The sequence below is a fragment of the Cygnus atratus genome, chromosome 4 (assembly GCF_013377495.2).
Source record: "Cygnus atratus isolate AKBS03 ecotype Queensland, Australia chromosome 4, CAtr_DNAZoo_HiC_assembly, whole genome shotgun sequence".
Lineage (NCBI taxonomy): Eukaryota > Metazoa > Chordata > Aves > Anseriformes > Anatidae > Cygnus > Cygnus atratus.
Window position 1 is genome coordinate 69,138,530 of NC_066365.1, and position 20,975 is coordinate 69,159,504.

Consider the following 20,975-nt stretch of genomic DNA (forward strand, 5'->3'; position numbering starts at 1 on the left):
ACTTTCTCAGCATACATTTTCACCACAGTCTACGTAACAAGAACAACTTGTTATATCTCCATCCTCAAAGACAAAGAAGAAACCCCATGGCAACAAGCTCATGTTTCTCTGAATATTTACAACAGTTTGGTTTGATATACACACATTACTTTTTTATCCTGAAAATGGAAATGCTGACAAACTTAACTACAGCAATGTGATTGGTGCTGCTATAAATCCACCCAAACAAACCAACAACATAATTACCTTCCGATTATTCTGTTTATCCATCCTGAGTCTTTTCCTAGGTGCTTCCTGAACTTCAAAATCTTCTGTAGGTTCCTTTGTCCTCTTTTTTTGGTTTCTTTTATTTCCATGTAAGTTACCTTGGGATGGGGGATGGGGGAAACTTACATGAAAAATAATCTAAAACCCACTTTCAAATTATTTTGAACTGATCTAGTTATTTAAGTTACTTTTCTTTCAGTCATTATTTTTAAAACACGGTTAAACATTAACACAGTTTGATGACCTCTTAATGCCTAAGGTCTGGTTTCTCTTTCTGAAGGCAAGCTCTAGACATATCCAAATCAACTGCTTAATACTCATTTTAGAAAGACTAAAGCACTAGTTTAAGATCTGAATATTACTGCCCAACGTTTGTTTCATATTGTTAGACTACACATGCTTGATCTATAGAGCTTTGAACTCTTCTGCCACTTTATAATCGTGTCTCAGCACTGAATAAATGTTTACGTCTCCTTCAGGAGTTCTCCAGTTGATACTGGTGAAGTTACTGGAGACATCTATTAAGGGGCCTCTGGAATAGACAAGATAGCACCAACTGTACAGATTAATTCTCTCTTTCTGGTATGGCAATTCCAGATGCTTTCCAACAAGCTTACTTATGTTGTACAGGAGACCATAAGATCCCCTTCCTTTGTGAACCAAAATCCTAAGAACAGATTCACTTTGGTCATTTTAAACCAAAATGGACGTATTCACACATTTTTATGATAATTCACTGTAAAGTTCAAGCAGCTGGCTAAATTATGAAAGCTCAGTGACTAACCTACATACCCTTTCCATAGGTTCAGCAATCGTTTACACTTGCTCTACCTCAAAAAGACAGATGAAGGTTTAGGAAGTGGTCTGGTTCATCAGCATGAAATGGCAACATTTTTACACTCTCCAGTACTCTCTAGTTTATGAAGCTACAGAGTATTATTATTATGAAGATTGCAAGCTCCAGGGGCACAACTATGTTAACTGAAAATTGCCCTACAGCTACAGGCATTCTATTCCAGTGGGAACAAATAGTTACAAATATTAAAAATATTTGAAATAACTTGAAAATACGAATAATTTTCAAATTAATGCTCATATCTAAACAATCTAGGACATATTCTATTATCAAACTCTGAATCCAGAAAAACAGACTGAAATGGCTCCAGGAGAACCTGCTACTTATAAAAAGCCAGAAAAAGAAATCCCACAATATTCTTCCAAGTTTAAGATAAGAGGATTTGGGTAGGGGAACGAGTCAACTGACATGTTTTCATCTGTAGATAACTATAAATGTACACAATATATGTACTAGAAACACCTGGTACAGGTACAATTTCAATTACATTTCTTGCAATATGACACTGAGGAAGGTGAACAAAATTCAGCACTACAGTGTTTAGATATTTAATTTGGGATCCATTAAAATTCTAACGTCAAGGAAGACAACATCTGAGATAAAATAAAGAGATTATGATACGTGGGTGATTACATAAAAAAATACACTCAATAGCTACTTATAATGATGAACTATTTGCACACAACACAAATTTCAATTACTTCTGGATCTTGATCTCCTTTTAGGTGAGTCTTGAAACACTTTACGTTTGGCCTCTCCAATATTCTTCAATGATGAACCTTGAGAGATACAGAATGTGTTTTTTTTTAAACTGATATCCAAATATTTGACACTTAAATTTTAAAGTTAAAAACTTTTCAATTTTCCACAAAATGATGTTATTTCACACACACACAGATAGTTAACAAAACTGACTGCCATTTTTATACAAGTTTTTCCAAGTCTCACAAACTTTCAAACACTCCCTCTCATTCTTGTCATTGCCCAAAGCAGCACCTGTTGGTTCTAATACTTCCATAGTATGCATTCTTACAGTGCTATAAAACTATTTAAATTTGAAAAGTGATATCTATTAAAATTTGATAAAGTCCATGCAAATGCCAAACTATCTTCCTCCTTCTTTCTCAAATACATGACTCCAAAATCCTCAAATATTTTGCAAAATAGTTAAGACTCTTAATCAAAACTAAATGCTAGACAAAAGCAACAAAAAAGGAGAAAAAAAAGTGTATTTGAAATCTTGTACAACGTCCTAAAAACTTTGCGTAGCACAATAAAATGCCAAGTGGATGAAAGATTCAGAATAAAGTTTGGAATACTTCTTCCTGAGTTGATGCTGATGAGGTAATATACTCTAGGTATTCATATGAAGAAAAGGTATAGCACTCATTACACTTTTAAAACCATTTCCTAAATCTTCTATTAAAAAAAAAAAAAAAAAAAAAAAAAAAACACTCAGATTTTACTAGTAGTAACACTTCATCTTCCCTTCCCACCATCCACTAGTAACAGGCAGTGGACGCAATGGCAGCTGCTTATGGGCAGAAGAAGAATGAGAAATCAGCAATCTCTAAACAGTAGGTTTACATATAACAACTTTTCAGAACAATGAGCAAGAAATGTAGACTTCATGGGTTGCTTTTATTGTAACCATTGGCATTCCTTTGCTATTGGCACAAACACCAAGAATTAAAACTGGAAAACAGTGAAAGCTGTTTTCCCTACAGGTCTCAAATATGTGCTTAGTTTAACACCACTATGTATATCAAATTTAGTTAGAGTACACTAGCACAGTTTTACGTTTACCAGAGTCTTCTTCAGATTTGGGAGAGGTCACTATGGCAAACTTTGTGTTATAGCGAGCTTTCTGTTTTTCACTAAGCATGTTCCACTGCGATTCAAGCAATTCTTCAATCTCCTCACTTGACGCATCTGGATGTTCAGCAACCACCTATACATGCAGAAATAGGGTTTTATTAAAAAAAGGTGACCATTGAAACGAATGGCATATATTCTTCTATTGCTTTGGAAAACTGGATACAAGTAAGTTATCTAACATCTGCTGCAGACAGAACTACTTTCAAATATTTCGTATCCAGTTTTGATTTGTATTTATTTTTTGAATAGCCACTTCCTCTAAAAAAATCTTTTAGCAGATTCAGAAGTATTAAGTACCATTTTGGAAGTATCTATTTGCCCTTTTAACATTCAGAAAATTGAGTAAGAGTAGATCTTGTGGTGTGGTGATTCCAAAAATTTTTATTAATTCTGGATGAAGTTAAATTCTGTCCCACAGAAAACAGACAAGCAATATTGGAATAAATGCTTGCCTACAAGGACATCCACCAATCCACAGGAGAACTCGTTATACATAGGGGTACTCCTTTACATACCCTTACCTTAGCAGAGAGATTTACAAAAACTAGCATCTGACGCAACATTCTTCTGTATTAATTTATCATTTTATACTATTTATACAAAATAGTATATGGAAGCTCAAAAAGCTGTGAATATTTTCTTAATATAAGCATAATACATAATAGCCATCATTATGGAAGTTAAGAGACTTCCTAGGAAGTTTATTCAACACAAACAGAAATGCCAGTATCTAAAAACAAACAAACAAAAAACTCCTTCAGTATTTTCGTACTTTCACTTAAGGAAAAACAGATTTAATAAATCACAGAAGTCAGAAAGCTCTAAGATTCTGAAATCTACAGAAATGAAACAGTAGCTTTAAAACCAGCCCTCAGTCCCTACCTCATTACCCAGCGTTCTCCAGAGTCCCACAATTTATTACTGCAGTGATGCAACCAATACCCCAAAACCACGGAGCAAAATAAAAAGCAGGCCAACAAAGCCAAATGTTTTAACAGTAACACCATTCAACAGAACAGAAAGACAATCTTTCTGTGGAAATAATTAACCTAACTTCTAAGAACGTGTTTTAACACTGCATTTCCTGGTATCAAGCAAGGTACAAGTGTACCAAGTGTACCAGTGAAGCTCCTCCAGGAGTTGGAATAGCTGTAACACCTTCCTCCCGTTGGGATTATTCAGTGTCTATGAAGGAAACTCATGTTGTAGGTTTTCCCCAAGTGGAGTCCTCCTGCTTCTATCTGGCACAAAATACTTGCTAGCAGAATATAACTACCTTTGGAAGCCTCTGTTCAAGGTTTGATTAACATTGCAAAGTATCCAAAAAGTTATTGAGAGGGGAGAACACAGACCCACAAGAAACCTCTCCCACAGATCTCACCTCTTCAGGCAACCAATTTAACATCAATTTTGACCACTGTCTGCTGAGTGTATAGCTCATTCTGCCCAACTAGGGCATTGAGTTATTTCATTTTCTAACAAACAACTAGCTCTGTTCATACAAACAATATGCAGTTTAGTGTCACCTCCAGTCCCACTGAAATACGAACAAAAACAACTGTCAATTAGGAGTGCTGTGAAATGGCAGGCAAGAGAAACCCATGGCTCTTAATGAGGGAAGCTGCACAAAGAAGGACTGCCCAACAGTCTTCTCCAAAGTCTTCATGGTGTAATGCTCGATTCCTGGCATACGTAGTGGAAACAGTACATGTGAAAATCATGCACTTCTCCACAGTATTTCTTAAAGTCTAAATATGCTACAGAAAAAAATGGAAGATCTTTTCTTGGATATGGGAATTAATATTGCTATAGGTATGGAAAACATGGTACTTAGGTCAGGCACGTACCGCTCATCCAAGCATATTACCTTCACTCATTTGTCTAGATGTTCAACAGATCCTTATATATGCAGAAATCTTCAATTGTACACCCTACTACTGAACTTATTTCTTAATTTACCTCAAAACAGTCTCAAGGCCCAAATCAATGTATTCATATGAACAGTAGAGCTGTCTGTCTCTCACTGAATATCTTTATCTCAAGTCAGACACTCCCTTGTAACTGTCATGGTGGTTTTATTTCACAGAGGAAGTCCACAAGAATGCCAACAGTACAAGATACAGCTGAACTCCTTTGGTGACAGCATGAAATACTTAACATATCACTACAACTATGAAAGTGGTCCAAGCTTTCAATGCCTCCTCTCTTCAGGGAAGCATGCCTACTAAAACCATTCTCCAGCAGCAATTCCAGGCTTCAAGCGGCCGCCATTAATTTCTGAAAATTTCAACTATTTCTCACTGTTCTATCCTCAGAAAAGTAACGCAAAAAGTAGTAATTAATAAAACCAAACCGATACACGAATCCTACTACCATACAAATCTGGACTCCAAACAAAACACAGCAGAAACATCTCTACTTTTAAGATACCGTGTGATTATTAGAGGCCCTGAATGAGAAGTCTTTAGTCATTCCCTTCCATCTCTTCCCAAGTCTGGGAGCCAGAGAACCTCTTCTGGATCCAGTTTTACTTTCTTCTTAATATATTTATGTTAACTACATAAGGAACTATACTCTGATCTCTCAGATGCCACCAATACAAAGAGGTCTGTTTTTTAGCTGATGTTATCACTACATCTAAAACATCAGAATAACTAAAACAAGAGGAAAAAAAAAGTCTCTTGGATGGAAAGCAAACTACACAAGTTGAACCAGATAAGCCAAAGAGAAAGGAAAACACCAAATGTTCGTTTGCATACAATTTCCACCTTCCACCAAAGCCACAGAACTGCCCTTTTAAAAGCAACCTGACAGGCCTGAAGAGTTAACTAAACTTAGGTAACAGGTTTAGTGCAAGAAGCGTAAATATCTAAAATTGTATTTACCTTCTTTGCTAGCTGTCTTCACATCAAGAGAAAGGAAAAAACAGGCTCTAATGATCTTAATCTATTAGAGGGACTGTTGGCTGCAGCTGTCTGTTATCTGCTGTTTTTATAACCTACATCTGTTCCATGCACAGAAATGCTTCTGTATCTAACAGCATCAATCACATAACCATGGATTTGGGTTTTCACGACTGATTTTATTAAAAGGTATTCTAGGCAGAAATGGTAGGATGTCCTCTCTCAAGATATATGTAGTATTTTGAAACTTATTTCCTTTTACTTATAACTCTGTGTAATATTAAACATTATCATCAGTGTGATTTTCCAGTTTATGTAAGTTTTTCAGTTTTCCAAAGTAACATTGAAGACCAATCAATTCTTCGATGTCAAATATTGTAATACTCTTTGCATTTTCCATCTATTACGTTGAAAGCTACAGTATAACCATAGAAGGGAATGAAACTTGATAACTGGCGCAGAAAATAGCAATGTAACATCAGAGACACAGCACGTCTCTTCTGTAGTAGGATGAGTTCAGCTAAGAGTCCATAAAACCAATCATAAAAATCTAATTTCTTCCAGAGAAGTAATTTCATATGCCTCAATACTGCACAAGACTTCTTGCTACCTACCTTAAAGGCCAAGGAAATGCCCTCTTGCCATTACACAAGTCACTTACAGAAGAACCGGAAACAGAACTCACTTCTCTCAAACATGAGACAGATGTTTTTCCCATACAACTTTTCATAATGAATACTTCAAAATTGGTATTTAATAGTCTGGGTAGAAAACCCTCTTGTTTCCGGAGCCAGCAAACTGAACTGCTAATGTTATTCTCAAGTGAACCAAATCCACAAAAAGCGATATGTACACTGTGTTCATTTTAACTCTCAAGAGGATCTTGAGTTGCAATGATCTAAAAAGATCCTTAAGTTGAACTACTACTAATTTATTTCCTTAGAACAAAATCTGTTTTTCAATTTTTCTTCATAAAGTTCAGATTTGTTAATATTTTCTAATACAAATCTCTTACAATGAAGTCAACAAATCAACAGTTAAAGACAATTAACGTCACCTCTAACTTTCTGAACCCTTTGTGAGTATTACAGACGAGTACAACTAAAAGAAAACATCAGAACTGATGATTCTTCCAGTGCATGGAATTGTACTGCAAAGGGTTGCTCATGATTACTGTTCAGATGTTCATAATTTTAAAGTAATGAGCTAGAACAGTGGTACTGCTTTTATGCCTCTAGAAGTCTTCATAAGAAATGTTGGTATTAAAGTAGTTATTTAATCCATCTTGCCACGGAGTGTAATACTCTCAAAAAGGCCTAGTTTCTGTCCCAGCTGATTGCACGCTGACAGTCATTGTCATATGCTTTGGTAACTGCTGAAGCTTCTTTTGAAGTTCAGCAGAGGATTCTAGGTAGGCAAATGTAGTTTTTGAGGAGTTTGAAGACAAGGGAATACACTGTATGATTTGAGCCACGTGATCAAAAAGAATGTACAAGCTAACTGTAAGTAGATGGCCATAAACTGCATAACCTTTTTTATATTTGCCTGAGCATACGTATGCATATCTATTTTATGTATATTAAAAAATTACGGCTAAGAAAAAGGGCTGTTGGATTATGTAGGAAGATAACATGCTAGATTATGTAGGAAGATACTAATGTGACATGCTTAAAGCAAAATGGCACTATCACTATTTTGTTTACTCATCCACACTTCCTCCTTTCTCTGTTACTGTCTAGACCAAGATTTCACGCAGGCATACCTCGTCAAACCCAGAATATTATGGATTCGATCGTAACAACTAGTTTTTGTCAACTACAGTGAAGTAAGAGCTAAAAGAGACTAACCTCATCTCTGTGCTTTTGACAAAAGACCAAAAACTGAGATACTGCATCGCCCTTTCTGCTTCGTGGAGTAGATGCTGGAGTTTTCTTTCTATTGAGAGGGGAGCCTATCCCTCTTTTGGATTCTGCCTGATCAGATGACTTTTGAGGAGTAGTATTCTTAGTCCCCGACTGACTGCTTTCTTGTGTATCATCAGTGGCAGACAATTTTGATGTCCTTCTCCTCCTCTTGTTAGGAATGCCAGACTCCTTTATTGATTTCAGATTTTCAGTCGTTTCTTCGTTTGAGTAAGATGACTCATCTATCTCCTCTAATGGCTCCACAGCAATGCCAACTTCCTTTGCCACTCGAGGATTAAGATGAGGTCTGTCCCTAATGTAGATGAAGGTGTACTTGGCCTTCCGTTCTTCCACTGTCATGCTTACTGCTTCACTTGCTTGCTTAACACCCATCTCCCACTGCGGCCGCAGTTTCCCTGAAACAGGCTTTAACATCTGCAAGGTAAGAAGACTGTGTGAGAAATTTGCTCGCTTTTGATTCCAGAATACCAACATCAACAAAAAACAATTTCAAGAGACTAAGTGTAATGTATAATTACAATTCAGACACTCAAATGGAATTGTATTTGATAGTACTGATACCATGTATGAACCAATGACAAAGCAGAGCAGTACTCCTTTTTAATAAGTAATAGTTATTTATTAACATATTTAATAAGTAATAGTTAACAGTGAGAAGTCATAACAAGCTTTGCATCTGTACCTGAAATGTAAGACTACAAGACTCTGTAAAACAAGCCATCTTAAAAGGTCCCTAGAATATCTATTTACATCTATACATACTCATAATAGAAAATTAAAAAAAAAATGCACATCTTGCCTTATTTGGAAACTTCTTACCTTTATTTTCTCTGCTTTAGTGAGGGCTTGTTTTGCACTTTCCTGGCATAATTGTTCAAACTGGTCTTTTTCTTTGAATGGCACAAGGCTCTTCTCAAATATCCAGGCTCGCTCTGGGGCATCTCCAAAAAACTGAACATGATATTGACGAAAGCTCTTTTTCTGTCCTGAAAAATAATTTAATAAAGCATTTAAGACCCAACTTATGTTGTTCTCTGTACTTCTTATAAGCTGCTATAGTTACCACAATGACCAAAGCGCAGTACAGCTGTTTACCTTTCAAAAATCCACTTACTGGGTTGAAAGTCTCTGAGTTAAGCTATTAAGTTTGACATAAAAGCTGACCTGTTTAATACAAACAAAAATAAGCTTTGCTAAATGAACTTAAGGTTACAATCATCTGTCAGTGCTTTCTATGTATATTAACTTATATGTAAGCCTGGATCTTTCTGAAAATGCTGCATGTGAAAATCAATACAAAATTCAGATTTTAAAATCTTGGATAGCCTGTGTGCTCAGCCTCATCTCCAATCTGCCTAAACCTTATCTTTTAATATTCTTGAAAAAAAAACAACACATGCTTCAGCTGATTTTAACAGTTGTGATCACAACTGCATATTAACCAAGCTTTTAGGGAATCAAAGCAAGAATGGAAAAGGATTTGTGTGGTGGAACGGAGAATGGGAAGATGAAAAGAACAATTCTGAAATCTAGACAAGAAATATCTTTCTAAGACTGTAAAGAGGAATACTGGCTCACTGTAGTAAGAAATAGGCGTACGATCTTCCCCTACTAAAGATCTCAGCTATTCTACAGTGAAGGGGGAAGCAAACACCTTCAAAATTCATGGAGGAGTTCAGAGTTAACAACCAACTTCTAAATGGCAGATGGCATAGGTAAGAGAATCAGACTTTAAAGGTCCTCTAGCATCTCCTTCATAAAATCTTGCAGATTTGTTGTCTGCTAAGCGTTCAAATTAGGGTATCATTTAAAAAAAAAAGTTTTACTGTGATGAGCTACACTTTTGTGGTTGTCAGTACTGCTAGAAAGGATCAGCTATCCACCCTACAGTATTCTGTATACAGTATACAGCTCTTCAAGGTATTACCATATTAGTAAGTCTAAGATGTAGTCTGGGAGGAAGAGGAAATCAGGGAAGGATTTCTGTGCAGTAAGAACAAATAACAGCCATGGTCATCTGCAACAGATGTTTTCAAACTAGGTCTAGATTTTGTTAGGTTATTCACTCACAGCATGCCTTCTGATTTAGTCAGCAAATACTTCCAGCTGATTGCCTCATACACTATTATTACTGGGTTTTCTAGACTTCGAAAGAACTCTCTTTTTGTAATTACTCAGCCAATAATTATGTTTCAAGAGGTTTGATCTTGCCCCAAGATGTGGCATCTGGAACAGTAATATGAAATCAACCTAATTAATGGTATGAGCCAAAGTTTTACTAACCATTACAGACATATATACTACATACACGAGAGCTACAAGAATGATAGTGACTCTTTTGAGATCAGGTATGAGACTCTAGAGGAATGCCATAGGTAAAGGTCTCAGGACTGTATGTGTCAAAGACACAATCCAGTGGCCTAATACATGTTCCAACAAGGCACAACAAGGAACAATTCTCTAACAGTAATTATTTTGTCCCCATCAAGAAAATTCCTCTTAACTAGGGACTACTGAGCTCCAATGAATTAACCACAGATGAAGTAACGGATACATTTTGTATTTAACCAGGATGTCCTAGCTGCTGACAGAGATGGCACGTGCTACATTTACGACCACCTGTTAAAATCTGCCTTTGATCATCCAACAGCCCAGTTCCAAGAAGACACACATGCTCTCTTCCTTTTGCAATATAACGTTGGATGGCTGTAACTGCCGAATTAATTAGTCTAAATAATAGTGTCTACCATTAGAATAATCAAACCTATTTTTGAATCTGCAGGTATCTTCTGTGGTCTGATTTCATAACACTCCTGGATGAAATAAAGGACATCACTATAGATTGCTAAATACCAAGTCACCATTTTGGGCTCACAGAATCCTCGAACCACGAGTTGCTGAAGTTCTGGCAGAGCGTTCTGCAGGACCCACCACTATTGTTAGTCACTCGCTGAGGTGATCACCTCAGGTGCATGCACGTTCTGCAGCAGAGCAAGGGATTGTGGTGAACACGGGGGTTTCTTACGAGGAAGGTTCAGGGAGTGCTGTGATCAGGGCGGACTAACAGGGCATGGTGTGGCAGTTTGTACGGTTGGGTGTGCAGGGAGAATCATAAAATCACAGAATATCCCGAGTTGGAAGGGACCCACCAGGATCATTGAGCCCAACTCCTGGCTCCACACAGGACCACACAAAAATCAGACCCTATGTCTGACAGCGCTGTCCAAACACTCCTTGAACTCTGGCAGCTCGGTGCTATGACCACTGCTCTGGGGAGCCTGTCCCAGTGCCCGAACACCCTCTGGGTGCAGAACCTTTCCCTAACACCCAGCCTGACCCTCCCCTGTCCCAGCTCCATGCCGTTCCCTCGGGTCCTGTCGCTGTCCCCAGAGAGCAGAGCTCAGCGCCTGCCCCTCCACTCCCCTCGTGAGGGAGCTGCAGGCCGCCATGAGACCTCCCCTCGGCCTGCTCTGCTCTGGGATGAACAAACCAAGAGACCTCAGCTACTCCTCATACACCTCCCCCTCCAGACCCTTCACCATCTTTGTATCCCTCCTTTGGACGCAACATAATAGTTTTATGTCCTTTCTGTACTGTGGTGCCCAAAACTGATATGCCAACCGGACCCAACCCACAGGGATGCCTGCTGCCTCCCTGGGGTCCGGTGTAAGAGATGTTACTAGAAAACTCACTGGCCTGGTATGGCCCTTTGATCATTGTTTTCTTATGTTGGCAGTGATGAAGTAGCAAAGAGAAGTCCAATGGCAATCAAATGGGACCTTGGGGAAATTAGTTAAAGGATCAACTGCACAGCTAGCGTTTTCCTCTATCCTTCCAGTAGCAGGGAACAATACTGAAAGGAAGAGGCAGACCCAGTTGATCAATACATGGCTGCAAGGCTGGTGTCGCCAGCAGAATTTTGTGTTTCTCGGTCATGGGGTGGTCTACACAACACCAGGCCGGCAGGTGCTTGATGGGATCTGCCTTTCTCAGAGCAGGAAAAGGATTTTTGCACAGGAGTTAGCAGGGCTGACTGAAAAAATTTTAAGCTAGATTTGAAAGGGGAAAAGGATAAAATGAGGCACACCAGTGATAAGCTATGGGACTGCATGACAAAATTTGAGGGACTGCATGCTAGTGAGATTCTTCAGTCTGCTCCACAAGGTGTTGGGTAAAATGAAGCACATTTGAAATGTTTCTACACCAAAGCATGCAGCATGAGGAACAAGCAAGAGGAGCTAGAAGCCTTAGCTCAGTCCCAAAGCCACAACATTGTTGGCATAAACAAAATCCGGTGGGAAGAGTCCTGTGGCTGATGTGTTATGATGGATGGTTACAGGCTCTTCAGAAGGGATAGGCAGGGCAGGTGAGGCTGGTGCTGTATGTAATGGAGGGGCTGAGCTGTAAGGAGCTTGCAGGTGGTGATGACATGTCTGAGAACCTCTGGGTAAGGATTAAGGGACAAGTAAAAATGTGGAGATGTTGCTGTGGGAGTCTACTATAGGTCACCCAGCCAGGATGAATTATTCTTTAAGGAACTAAGAGATACCTCTAGATCAGCCGCCCTTTTTCTTATGGGTGACTTTAACTTGCCAGACATTAACTGGGAATACCACACAGCTGATACAAACAGGTCCAGGAGATTCCTAAAACACCTTGATGATAACTTCTTGATACAGGTACTAAGGGAGCTGACTAGGAAAGGTGCCCTCCTAGATATGTTGTTTGTGAACAGAGAAGGTCTCATGGGTGAAGTGGTGACTGGTGGCCATCTTGGTCATAGTGACCACGAATGTAGTTTAAAATCTTTGGTGACAGGAGGAAACTGCCACCAAAACCTCAACCCTGGATATGGGGAGAGCGGACTTCAGGCTGTTTCAGGGAACTGGTTAGTAAGATCCCCTGGGAAACTGCTTTTGTAAACAGTTGGGTCCGTCAGTGCCGGTAAGTTTTTAAGTACCACCTCTTAAGAGCACAAGAACAGGCAATTCCAAAATGTCCGAAGTCAAGCAGGTGGAGCAGAAGGTTGGGTTGGCTAAACTCTTCTAGAGCTTAGGTGGAAAAAAGTGTATTGCCACTGGAAGCAAGGTCAGGCAACATGGGAGGCCTACAGAGATGCTGTTTGCCATTGTAATGGCAATGGTCTTGGGAATCTGGAGTGGTCCCAGTCGACTGGAAGCTGGCAAACATAGTTCCAATTTTCAAGAAGGGCAAGAAAGAAGACCCTGGTAGTTACAGGCCTGTCAGTCTCACTTCAGTGCCTGATAATATTATGAAGAAGATTATTCTGGGAGTTATTGAAAAACACCTGAAAGACAATGCAGTCATTGGTCATAGCCAACGTGAGTTCATGATGGTAGTGTCCTGTTTAAAGAACTTAGTTTCCTTTTATGACAAGGACACCCACCTTGGTGACCAAGAGAAGCTAGCTGATGTAATCTTTTTGGATTTCAGAAAAGCTTTTGATACTGTTTCTTACAGTATCCGTCTAGACGAAATGTCCAGCATAAAGCTAGACAAAAACCTCATGAAATAGGTGAACAGTTGGCTGATGGGTTGGGCTCAAAGGGTTCCAGTAAATGGGGTTACATCAGGCTGTCAGCCAGTCACTAGTGGGGTTCTTCAGGACTCCATTTTAGCGCCAGTTCTCTTTAACGTTTTCAAAAATGACTTGGGTGCAGGACTCGAAGGTATACTAAGTTAAGTTTGTGGATGACACTGAACTGGGAAGAACTGTTGATTCCCTCAAGGGTGGAGAGGCCTTGCAGAGAGATCTGGACAAATTAGAGGGCTGGGCAATCACCAACTGCATGAAGTTTAACAAAAGCAAATGCCAGATTCTGCACCTGGGATGGGGCAACCCTGGCTGTACGTAGAGAGTTGGGCATGACAGGCTGAAAGGGAACTGGTGGTTCTGGTTGACGGCAAGTTGAACATGAATCAAAGGTGGAGGTTTATACATATGTACTTCCTGAAGGACAAGACAAACCCCAAATCAACTCCAGAGTAAATATCTGAAATGTTCCTCATATATATATTATTTCAAAGAGATGAAATTTAATGGCTTAAAGTATGTGGGCTCCTCGTTCTGTTAGCAGTCCACAGGCTGCACTCACAGGTATGACATTGTTTGTTTGCTAAATTTATTTTTATATTTTCCTTTAAAAAGCCACCATGCTTGATAATGAAGTGTGAATCTTGCTCCTTTTAAGGAGCAGAAAAATTTAGTTAGGAAATAAAACAGCTCTATTTCTCTCAAAATCCAGCTCTTCTATGCCACAGTAGACTAAATAGTCAAAGACTACAACCACAGGGACTGCCTGATCAACTCTGAAAGATTGCTACATGAAATATTTGCCTGAGAAGTCTATAACAGCCATTTTAGCAATTTCACGGATGTTTGAAAGGGATTTCAAGAAACCATTTAGTTTACTATCAACACTGAGTCTATCTATAATCCTAGAGATCCTCCTTCAATTTGTTCTTAAAAACCTACTGTGAATGAGATCACAGTCTCTCCAGGCAACTCATTCCAGTGTGTCACTATCTTTTTCACTTCCAAGTCGTTCTTAGTATGCAGTCTAAATATTCATTGTTACAAAGCTGTCTTGTTCTCAGAGTAAGAAGAATTTACGTTTTTTCTTCTTTGCACGTAACTTGTGTTATTTAAGGCCAGTTAACGTGCTTCTTCTTTAGCTCCTCCTTGTCAGCTTAAAGAGCCCCAGTTCCTTCTGTTTGTCCTCACACATAGACACCTACATTTGTGTTCACGTTCTCCTCAGCACCTTCTCCATTTGGTCCACATCTCTTCAAATGAGATAGCCCAAACTAGATGAAATGAACAATGTACTCCTGCTGAGGCCATGCTGCCACTGAAAAAGCAAAGGATCTACTTGATGCATTTTATAAACAGCACTATTTATATGTCAGTGTAACTTTGGTCTCTCTGCAGGGAAAACTACACCGTGTTATTATGACTCTCAGATTCTTTTCTTCAGAAATGCAGCTTTCCACTCACTTCCTAGCATGATCTTTTACCACTGAAAAAAAAAAAAAACATGACCATTTATTCCTACTGAATTGCATTTTTTCAGACCATACCCTCAAAGTGTCAAGATCACTCTCGTTTCCACAATCCCTCCACATTGGTGGAGCAAAAAAGATGTGGGGTCCCTGTGGACATCAAATTGAGCATGAGCCAACTGCATAACCTTGTAGTGAAGAAGGCCACATACTTGTCAACTATACAAGTGGCAAGAATATAGCCAGCAAGTCAGATAAACCAAAGAGGCTTATTCCCCTCTATTCAGCACCTGTGAGATCACATCTGGAATACCATACCTAGTTTTGGGTTCCCCAGTACAGTGAAGACACTGACATATTACAGGCAGTCCAGTGGAGGGCTAACAAGGTGATTAGGGAGCTGGAGCACAGTATGTACAATAAGATGTTCAGGGAGCTTTTTAAGTCTCAGGAAACCAAAACCAACTAAACCAGAGCAAACAACCCACTGAGCTTTAGAGAGATCTTACTGCTGTCTTTAGCTGCTTAATGGAGAAGGATACAGAGAAGACTGAGCCAGACTCTCCTTGGATTCACACAGTGCTAATACAAAAGGCTGTGCAATCTCCATCCTTGAAGGCATTAAATATTTCACTGGACAAGGCCCTGTGCAACCTGGTTTAGCTTGGAGAACTTACAGCTTCTAGGGGCCCTTTCCAACCTACATTACTTTATCATTCTACAAGCAGTATAGATAAACTCTGAAAGTTTCAGAACAGAGAAAGAAACCGCAAATGAGATGAAGAAATGGGTACAATTTCTACTTAAGAATTACGTTAACACTCAGTAGTGCCTGCATTTAGAATCAACTAATGTCTGTAGATACCTATTGATTCTACAAATCACAGAAAATTAAGCTGGCTGAATTAGGAATTGCTTTTAGTAAAGCATAATCATCAGGAGTATTTAACTCCCATTAGCTTTCAATAAAATTTTTAGCCCATGTCACTTCTCCAAACGTCACCATAAAACCAATGGGAAGTATGTATCAGCAGATAATTTTTTAATAAGACTTCAACCAATTTCACAGACCACAATTTTGATATCCTTCAGAGTGTTCAGAGTTAAAAAAAAAAAAAAAACCACAGTGAAATAAACTCAAGCCACTATATGCTCAAGAACAGTGCTTGCATCATTTTAACGTTCTTCCTGACAGCGACAGACTGGTTCAGTTACTGATACAACAGAATAGACAGAATGAAGAACAGAACTTTTCCAAAATAATGTTTACATAAGCATGAAAGAAAGTTGGATGTTTGTAGGATCGCTGACATACCTTTTAGTTTAGTGTAAGCATGGAGAACAGGATCAGCAGAAACCATACATGGCCACCACGGAAAACCAGACACTTTTGACCACACTAGATCTCCTATATTATACTTCAACAGATGGACTTTGTCATCTTTGATGGTACTTTGAGTTGAATCTTTCTTAGCAGGAGCCTTAAAAAAAGAAGAAAAAGAAGAAAAAAATTATCACCATGTTTCTCCTTCAGATACGCACTCGGATTACTAAACATCACACAAAAAATAAACAACAAACTACAGTTTGTATTCTGTTTAAACATCCTAGTTAAATGTATAAACATATACAGTGGTAAATGGAAGGAGGAAAGAAAGAAATATTACACTAGAAAAAGGGCTATAGTGTTTTCTAGCAAACAATAATTATATTTCTTGTGTGATAAAGACTAAGTCACAATTTTTGTTCTCTCACAGCATAAAATTCCCAGTTCCACTTCTGTTCTTCTTTTTAGCTTGAAGTACTGGCAAATAAGCTGTAGTTTGCCTTTATCTTTTTGAATAACTGCTGAGAGATCATCAGGAAGGCTAACTCTAATTTCAAACACATTCACACAGCACCGACTGATGGAAAAGCCAACCTCCCTTTGTACTGAACATTATCAATTAAGTGCTATACAAACAAAAATTCTGTTTGAGGTTAGAATCTAGAATAGAATGAAATACTGTCTTTATGTCTGAATAGTAACTACATACATAACCGGTCAAGAAAACAAAATTCTGCACCTTTTAGCTCTATTTCTACACAGTAAGGAAAGCATGACAAGAATCCTTCTCCACGTCCTTTTGCAAGGTTTTGTGTTTTTTTTTTTGCTGTTCCAGTTCTAGCAGTAGAAGAGTGTGAGTGTCCAGCTGGTCCTCTAAAGCTATTCTTGCTGTTGGAAAACTATTACACAAATATTTCCCATTCAATGGATAGATTTAAATACTACAAGGGAGTTTTACATTCTCCTGTGATAGCCACAAATTTTTATAGCATCATAATGAAATTCAGCAACACAGACATTTATTCACAAGCTAAAACTATTTCACATTTGATGAAGCTAGTTACATTCTGTCTTTTTGCCTTCATCTGTTCTATTTGATGTAAATAACGAATGCCCTTATCTTTTCAAACATTAAGACTGGATGTACGGAAGCATAGAACATGTCTCATTGCAGCTATCTAGGCATATTTTTATTTGCTTTTATCTTTTTCCAATACTATATGTATGCACAACAAATTATATCATTCATCTTTTGTAGTACCAGCTCAAGAGCTTCAGGCTTTCAGTGGATTTAATGCTAGAGAAGGAACAAAATTTTGTTTTAATTAATAGAAGTGGCAAGAGGAAAGAAGCAATACTGCTAAAAAGCTGGAAATCTACAATGTGGAAATGCCAGGTTACTTTGTATGTAGATTTTTAAACCCAGAGAATATTACTATGATTAACTGCACATTATTTTCCAAGCTCAAACAACAAATCTTTGACACGCTCCAACAGCACAGCGATTTTTTAATATTCAAACACAGAGGTACGTCCAGTCAGAAAACGTAAAGCTTACTGTACTGAGCAACTCCTTCCCTCAAAGCTTTTACTTTTAAAGCTGCTCCTGGTAAACACACATGATGCTATGTCTTCTGATTGCTAGGGACAGTTACTCATCTAGTGATTCAGCTTTTCTGATGAATTCAGGCTTGGTTCATGTGCCTCCAGCAGGAGCCATGTTCCCATGTCTCAAGGTTTTTGGCCCTCTAAAGAATCTGCAAGACCATCAGAAAACCCCTCCCGCTTAGCTTGCCTCGAGTCCAGCAGTCTCAAAAGACCTAAAAGGTTCCAAGCAGATGTGAAAAATCAAATGCTCCTTCTAGCAGTTAAACATGACATGAAAAGTTAAGCTTAAAGGCTACGAATTAAGAAATACATATGCTGAGAACAGATCCGGAAAAACGTTAATCCTAACATACACAAACCAACTTCGGCATTTAAACTAAATAGATGGGATGCAAATATTTTTCAGTGAGCTAAATTTTCAGAAATGTGAAAGTTATTCAGGATGCTACGTCTCATTTTTAATTTATGAGTCCCAGTATTTTTCAGAAAGTGCAACTAGGCTGAAAAGATTTACGACTACAATCTGAGAGGGAGCTGGCTGGAATAATGAAAAGGCTCTTGCAGTGCTTCTTACTGCAGCATAATCTGAAAGGGATGGCAGTACAGGGGTGAATATTGCATTTCAACACATCTACAAGCACCTCACAAATCTGAAGAGCTCTGTTATCGTGCTGGATCATGATAAAAACTTGAAAATGACAGCCCTCTGATAAAATCTGAAAATCGATGTAACATTTTCTGTATTTATGCTTTCTTTTATTGATAAAATGCACATGCTTTCAAAGATGGCAAATACAGCCCAGAATTCTATATACATAATTTTTTGAAGACCTCTCATATGAGGCTATTCAAAAGCCTACATACAATATTGCCATGAGCTCATTCTCCTCCGTCTTACTTTCCCACATCACTCTGTTTTAGCTTGACTCCCTCATTCTGGGAATTACTCTGACCCCTTAATACGTATCTCTACAGTAAACAGAGAGGTGAAATTCCTGGCCTGTACTTCCAAGACAAGCAGCTTTGTGACATATACGGTCTCTTTAATATCTCCTCTCAAAATTATTTTTGAGCATTATTTCTAGAACACATAGCATGAGAAAGCTGAAGAATTAAAATTATTTTTAAAAACATCAGGAAATGGTAGATACTGACAAGCAGTCACATGCAGATTTTATTCCAGTTTTCAGTTTTTTGTTGTTGCTGTTTTTTTTTTTTTAATTATTGATCAGATGGGATGAAGAGAGCGTTTCTACACAAATTTTCCACCCAGTCTCCTGATGGCACCTATGCTATCATATGATGAGAGCTGGAGCTTCTTCATGAGACGCCTGTACTCACTGTTATTTTTAAAAATGGGAAATCACCATTGAAGTTACAAACTGGTAGAAGAACAAGTAATTTGGCTTCCAGTTGTTTTTCCTTCAGAAAACTGGAATTGCTGTTTCAGTGAATTTTGATTTAATGACATAGTATCTCTAACAACGTGTAGTCAGGCATAAAACAGGGAATCTGACTGCATCTGTGGAAGATGGAGAGGCAGACCGGGAAGCACACCTGTGGTGGTCTCTGTGCACGAGCAGACAGGTGATATGTGCTACTGCAACAGCAGATCAACTCTTTCTGTGATGACATAAGCAAGCAAATTAAGATGCAAGACTCCAGGTTTAGAGCATAATTGTAAAGTGAAGAAAGCAAGCTCAAGCGAGTCATAGTATTTTAAAGTACTTTTTTCTCAATTTTTGCCTCTAACAATAACTTTTTAAAAAATTTCTTGATATTGTTCTAATTTCCTATGAGATACCCTACCCACAAATGTCAACAAAGAGAAGTCCGTAGGGCTTTCCCTGCTGCAGAGGAGCATAGATCAGTCTTTGCTTACTGTAATTGCTAAAATAAGTTTGGCTTGGCCTGCGTTATGCACCATTCTGTTACCTTCTCCTGTAGTTTTGACAGAAGTAAACACACACCTTCAGTTGCAGAATTTCCCCTACTTCTCCTTCATTAATTATAATTAAGCTCTGCGGCCTTTGAGATAGCTACCTCCTCATCCACCTTCGCCCCAGACTTCAAACCAGCCACACTGAATAGGAAGGAAAAGAAGTAGGGTGATGTTTGGACCAGATGATCTTGAAGGTCTCTTCTAACCTTTATGATTCTATAATTCTACGAGGAAACAGCCTGGGAGCTTCTTTCTTTTCTACTCTGGGCAAGAATTTCAGTGTGGGTGGGTTTTTTTTCTTTCTTTTTTTCTTTTTTAACCACAGGACCGCAGAGAAGTTGCCCAGACAGGATGGCTGAAGCTTGTGTGAGCAGGTAATGACTTCAGACTGCGTGGACCAGTCCCAGTGCTGTAAACACAGACCATTGGACAGGCTCTGTGCTCCTCGGTATTGCAGACGTTGGTTTCAACAGAAATCCCTGCCTCTCTGAATTAGTATCCTAATGAAAGACTTGCTCTGAAAGACAGCTAGACAGAACTTAAGTTTATGTTGTCTGGGGGGACTGTGGGGTGTGGAATGGAGTGATTCAACTACCATAACTGAGTTTTTCTGCGAGAAATTATGCCTCAAATAGTACCAGCATCCTTAAAAATTCATCTGGGACAGCAACGCAATAGGCTGAGAGAGACCAAAAAAGAAAAGAGTATTTAACATGCTTTGCCTCTTCCCTTAACATTTCCAAGATTTGTTTGTCATTTCTCTCAGCACTTTCACAAGCGATGAGTGACAGGCAGATTGACAGGAATTTCTGACGATGCTGTCAGCATTCAACCAGCCCAAAGAAGTGAAAAGTGATGATTTGGTCATAGAAAACATTTGTATTTAATTAACTTTGCCTACAGCTCATCGAAAGAATTCTTCCAGTTTTCACTTAATTCTGGTCTGACTAATATGAGGAGACAAACATATTGTGTGTGATGGGTAATTTCAAAGTTTAAAATTATTTTTGAACAACTACCGAGAGTAATGCATTTAAGAAGAGCACTTCACTGAATACAGAGCTTTACAGTTGCTTGTAGGCTACGTTACGAAAACACTGTGATCAGTTTTAAGTTGGCAAAGGACAAATGTACTCTTTTTTTTGAAACCATTTACAAGGCATACTCGGTGATGTCAGACTGAGATAAATTATCTGCTTTAAAATGATCAGTGGTAAGGAGCAGTGATACTAACATAATAATTATC

The 20,975-nt window shown here is 38.5% G+C and overlaps 1 protein-coding gene across 7 annotated transcripts in view; it reads right to left on the reverse strand.

The window, feature by feature from the left end:
• NSD2 (nuclear receptor binding SET domain protein 2) overlaps positions 1-20,975 on the reverse strand; it is a 107,360-nt gene that overhangs the window by 30,607 nt on the left and 55,778 nt on the right. For all 7 annotated transcript variants that reach the window (XR_004778749.2, XR_007708253.1, XR_007708252.1 and 4 more), the window contains exons 3-8: positions 16,168-16,333; positions 8,649-8,815; positions 7,752-8,243; positions 2,930-3,074; positions 1,825-1,902; positions 247-365 (exon numbers count right to left, since the gene is read on the reverse strand). Coding sequence is in view for 4 of the 7 variants with exons in the window: in XM_035547319.1 (XP_035403212.1) it covers positions 247-365; positions 1,825-1,902; positions 2,930-3,074; positions 7,752-8,243; positions 8,649-8,815; positions 16,168-16,333 (1,167 nt within the window). In the remaining 3 variants the exon portion in view is untranslated. The remainder of the gene's footprint in view (positions 1-246; positions 366-1,824; positions 1,903-2,929; positions 3,075-7,751; positions 8,244-8,648; positions 8,816-16,167; positions 16,334-20,975) is intronic.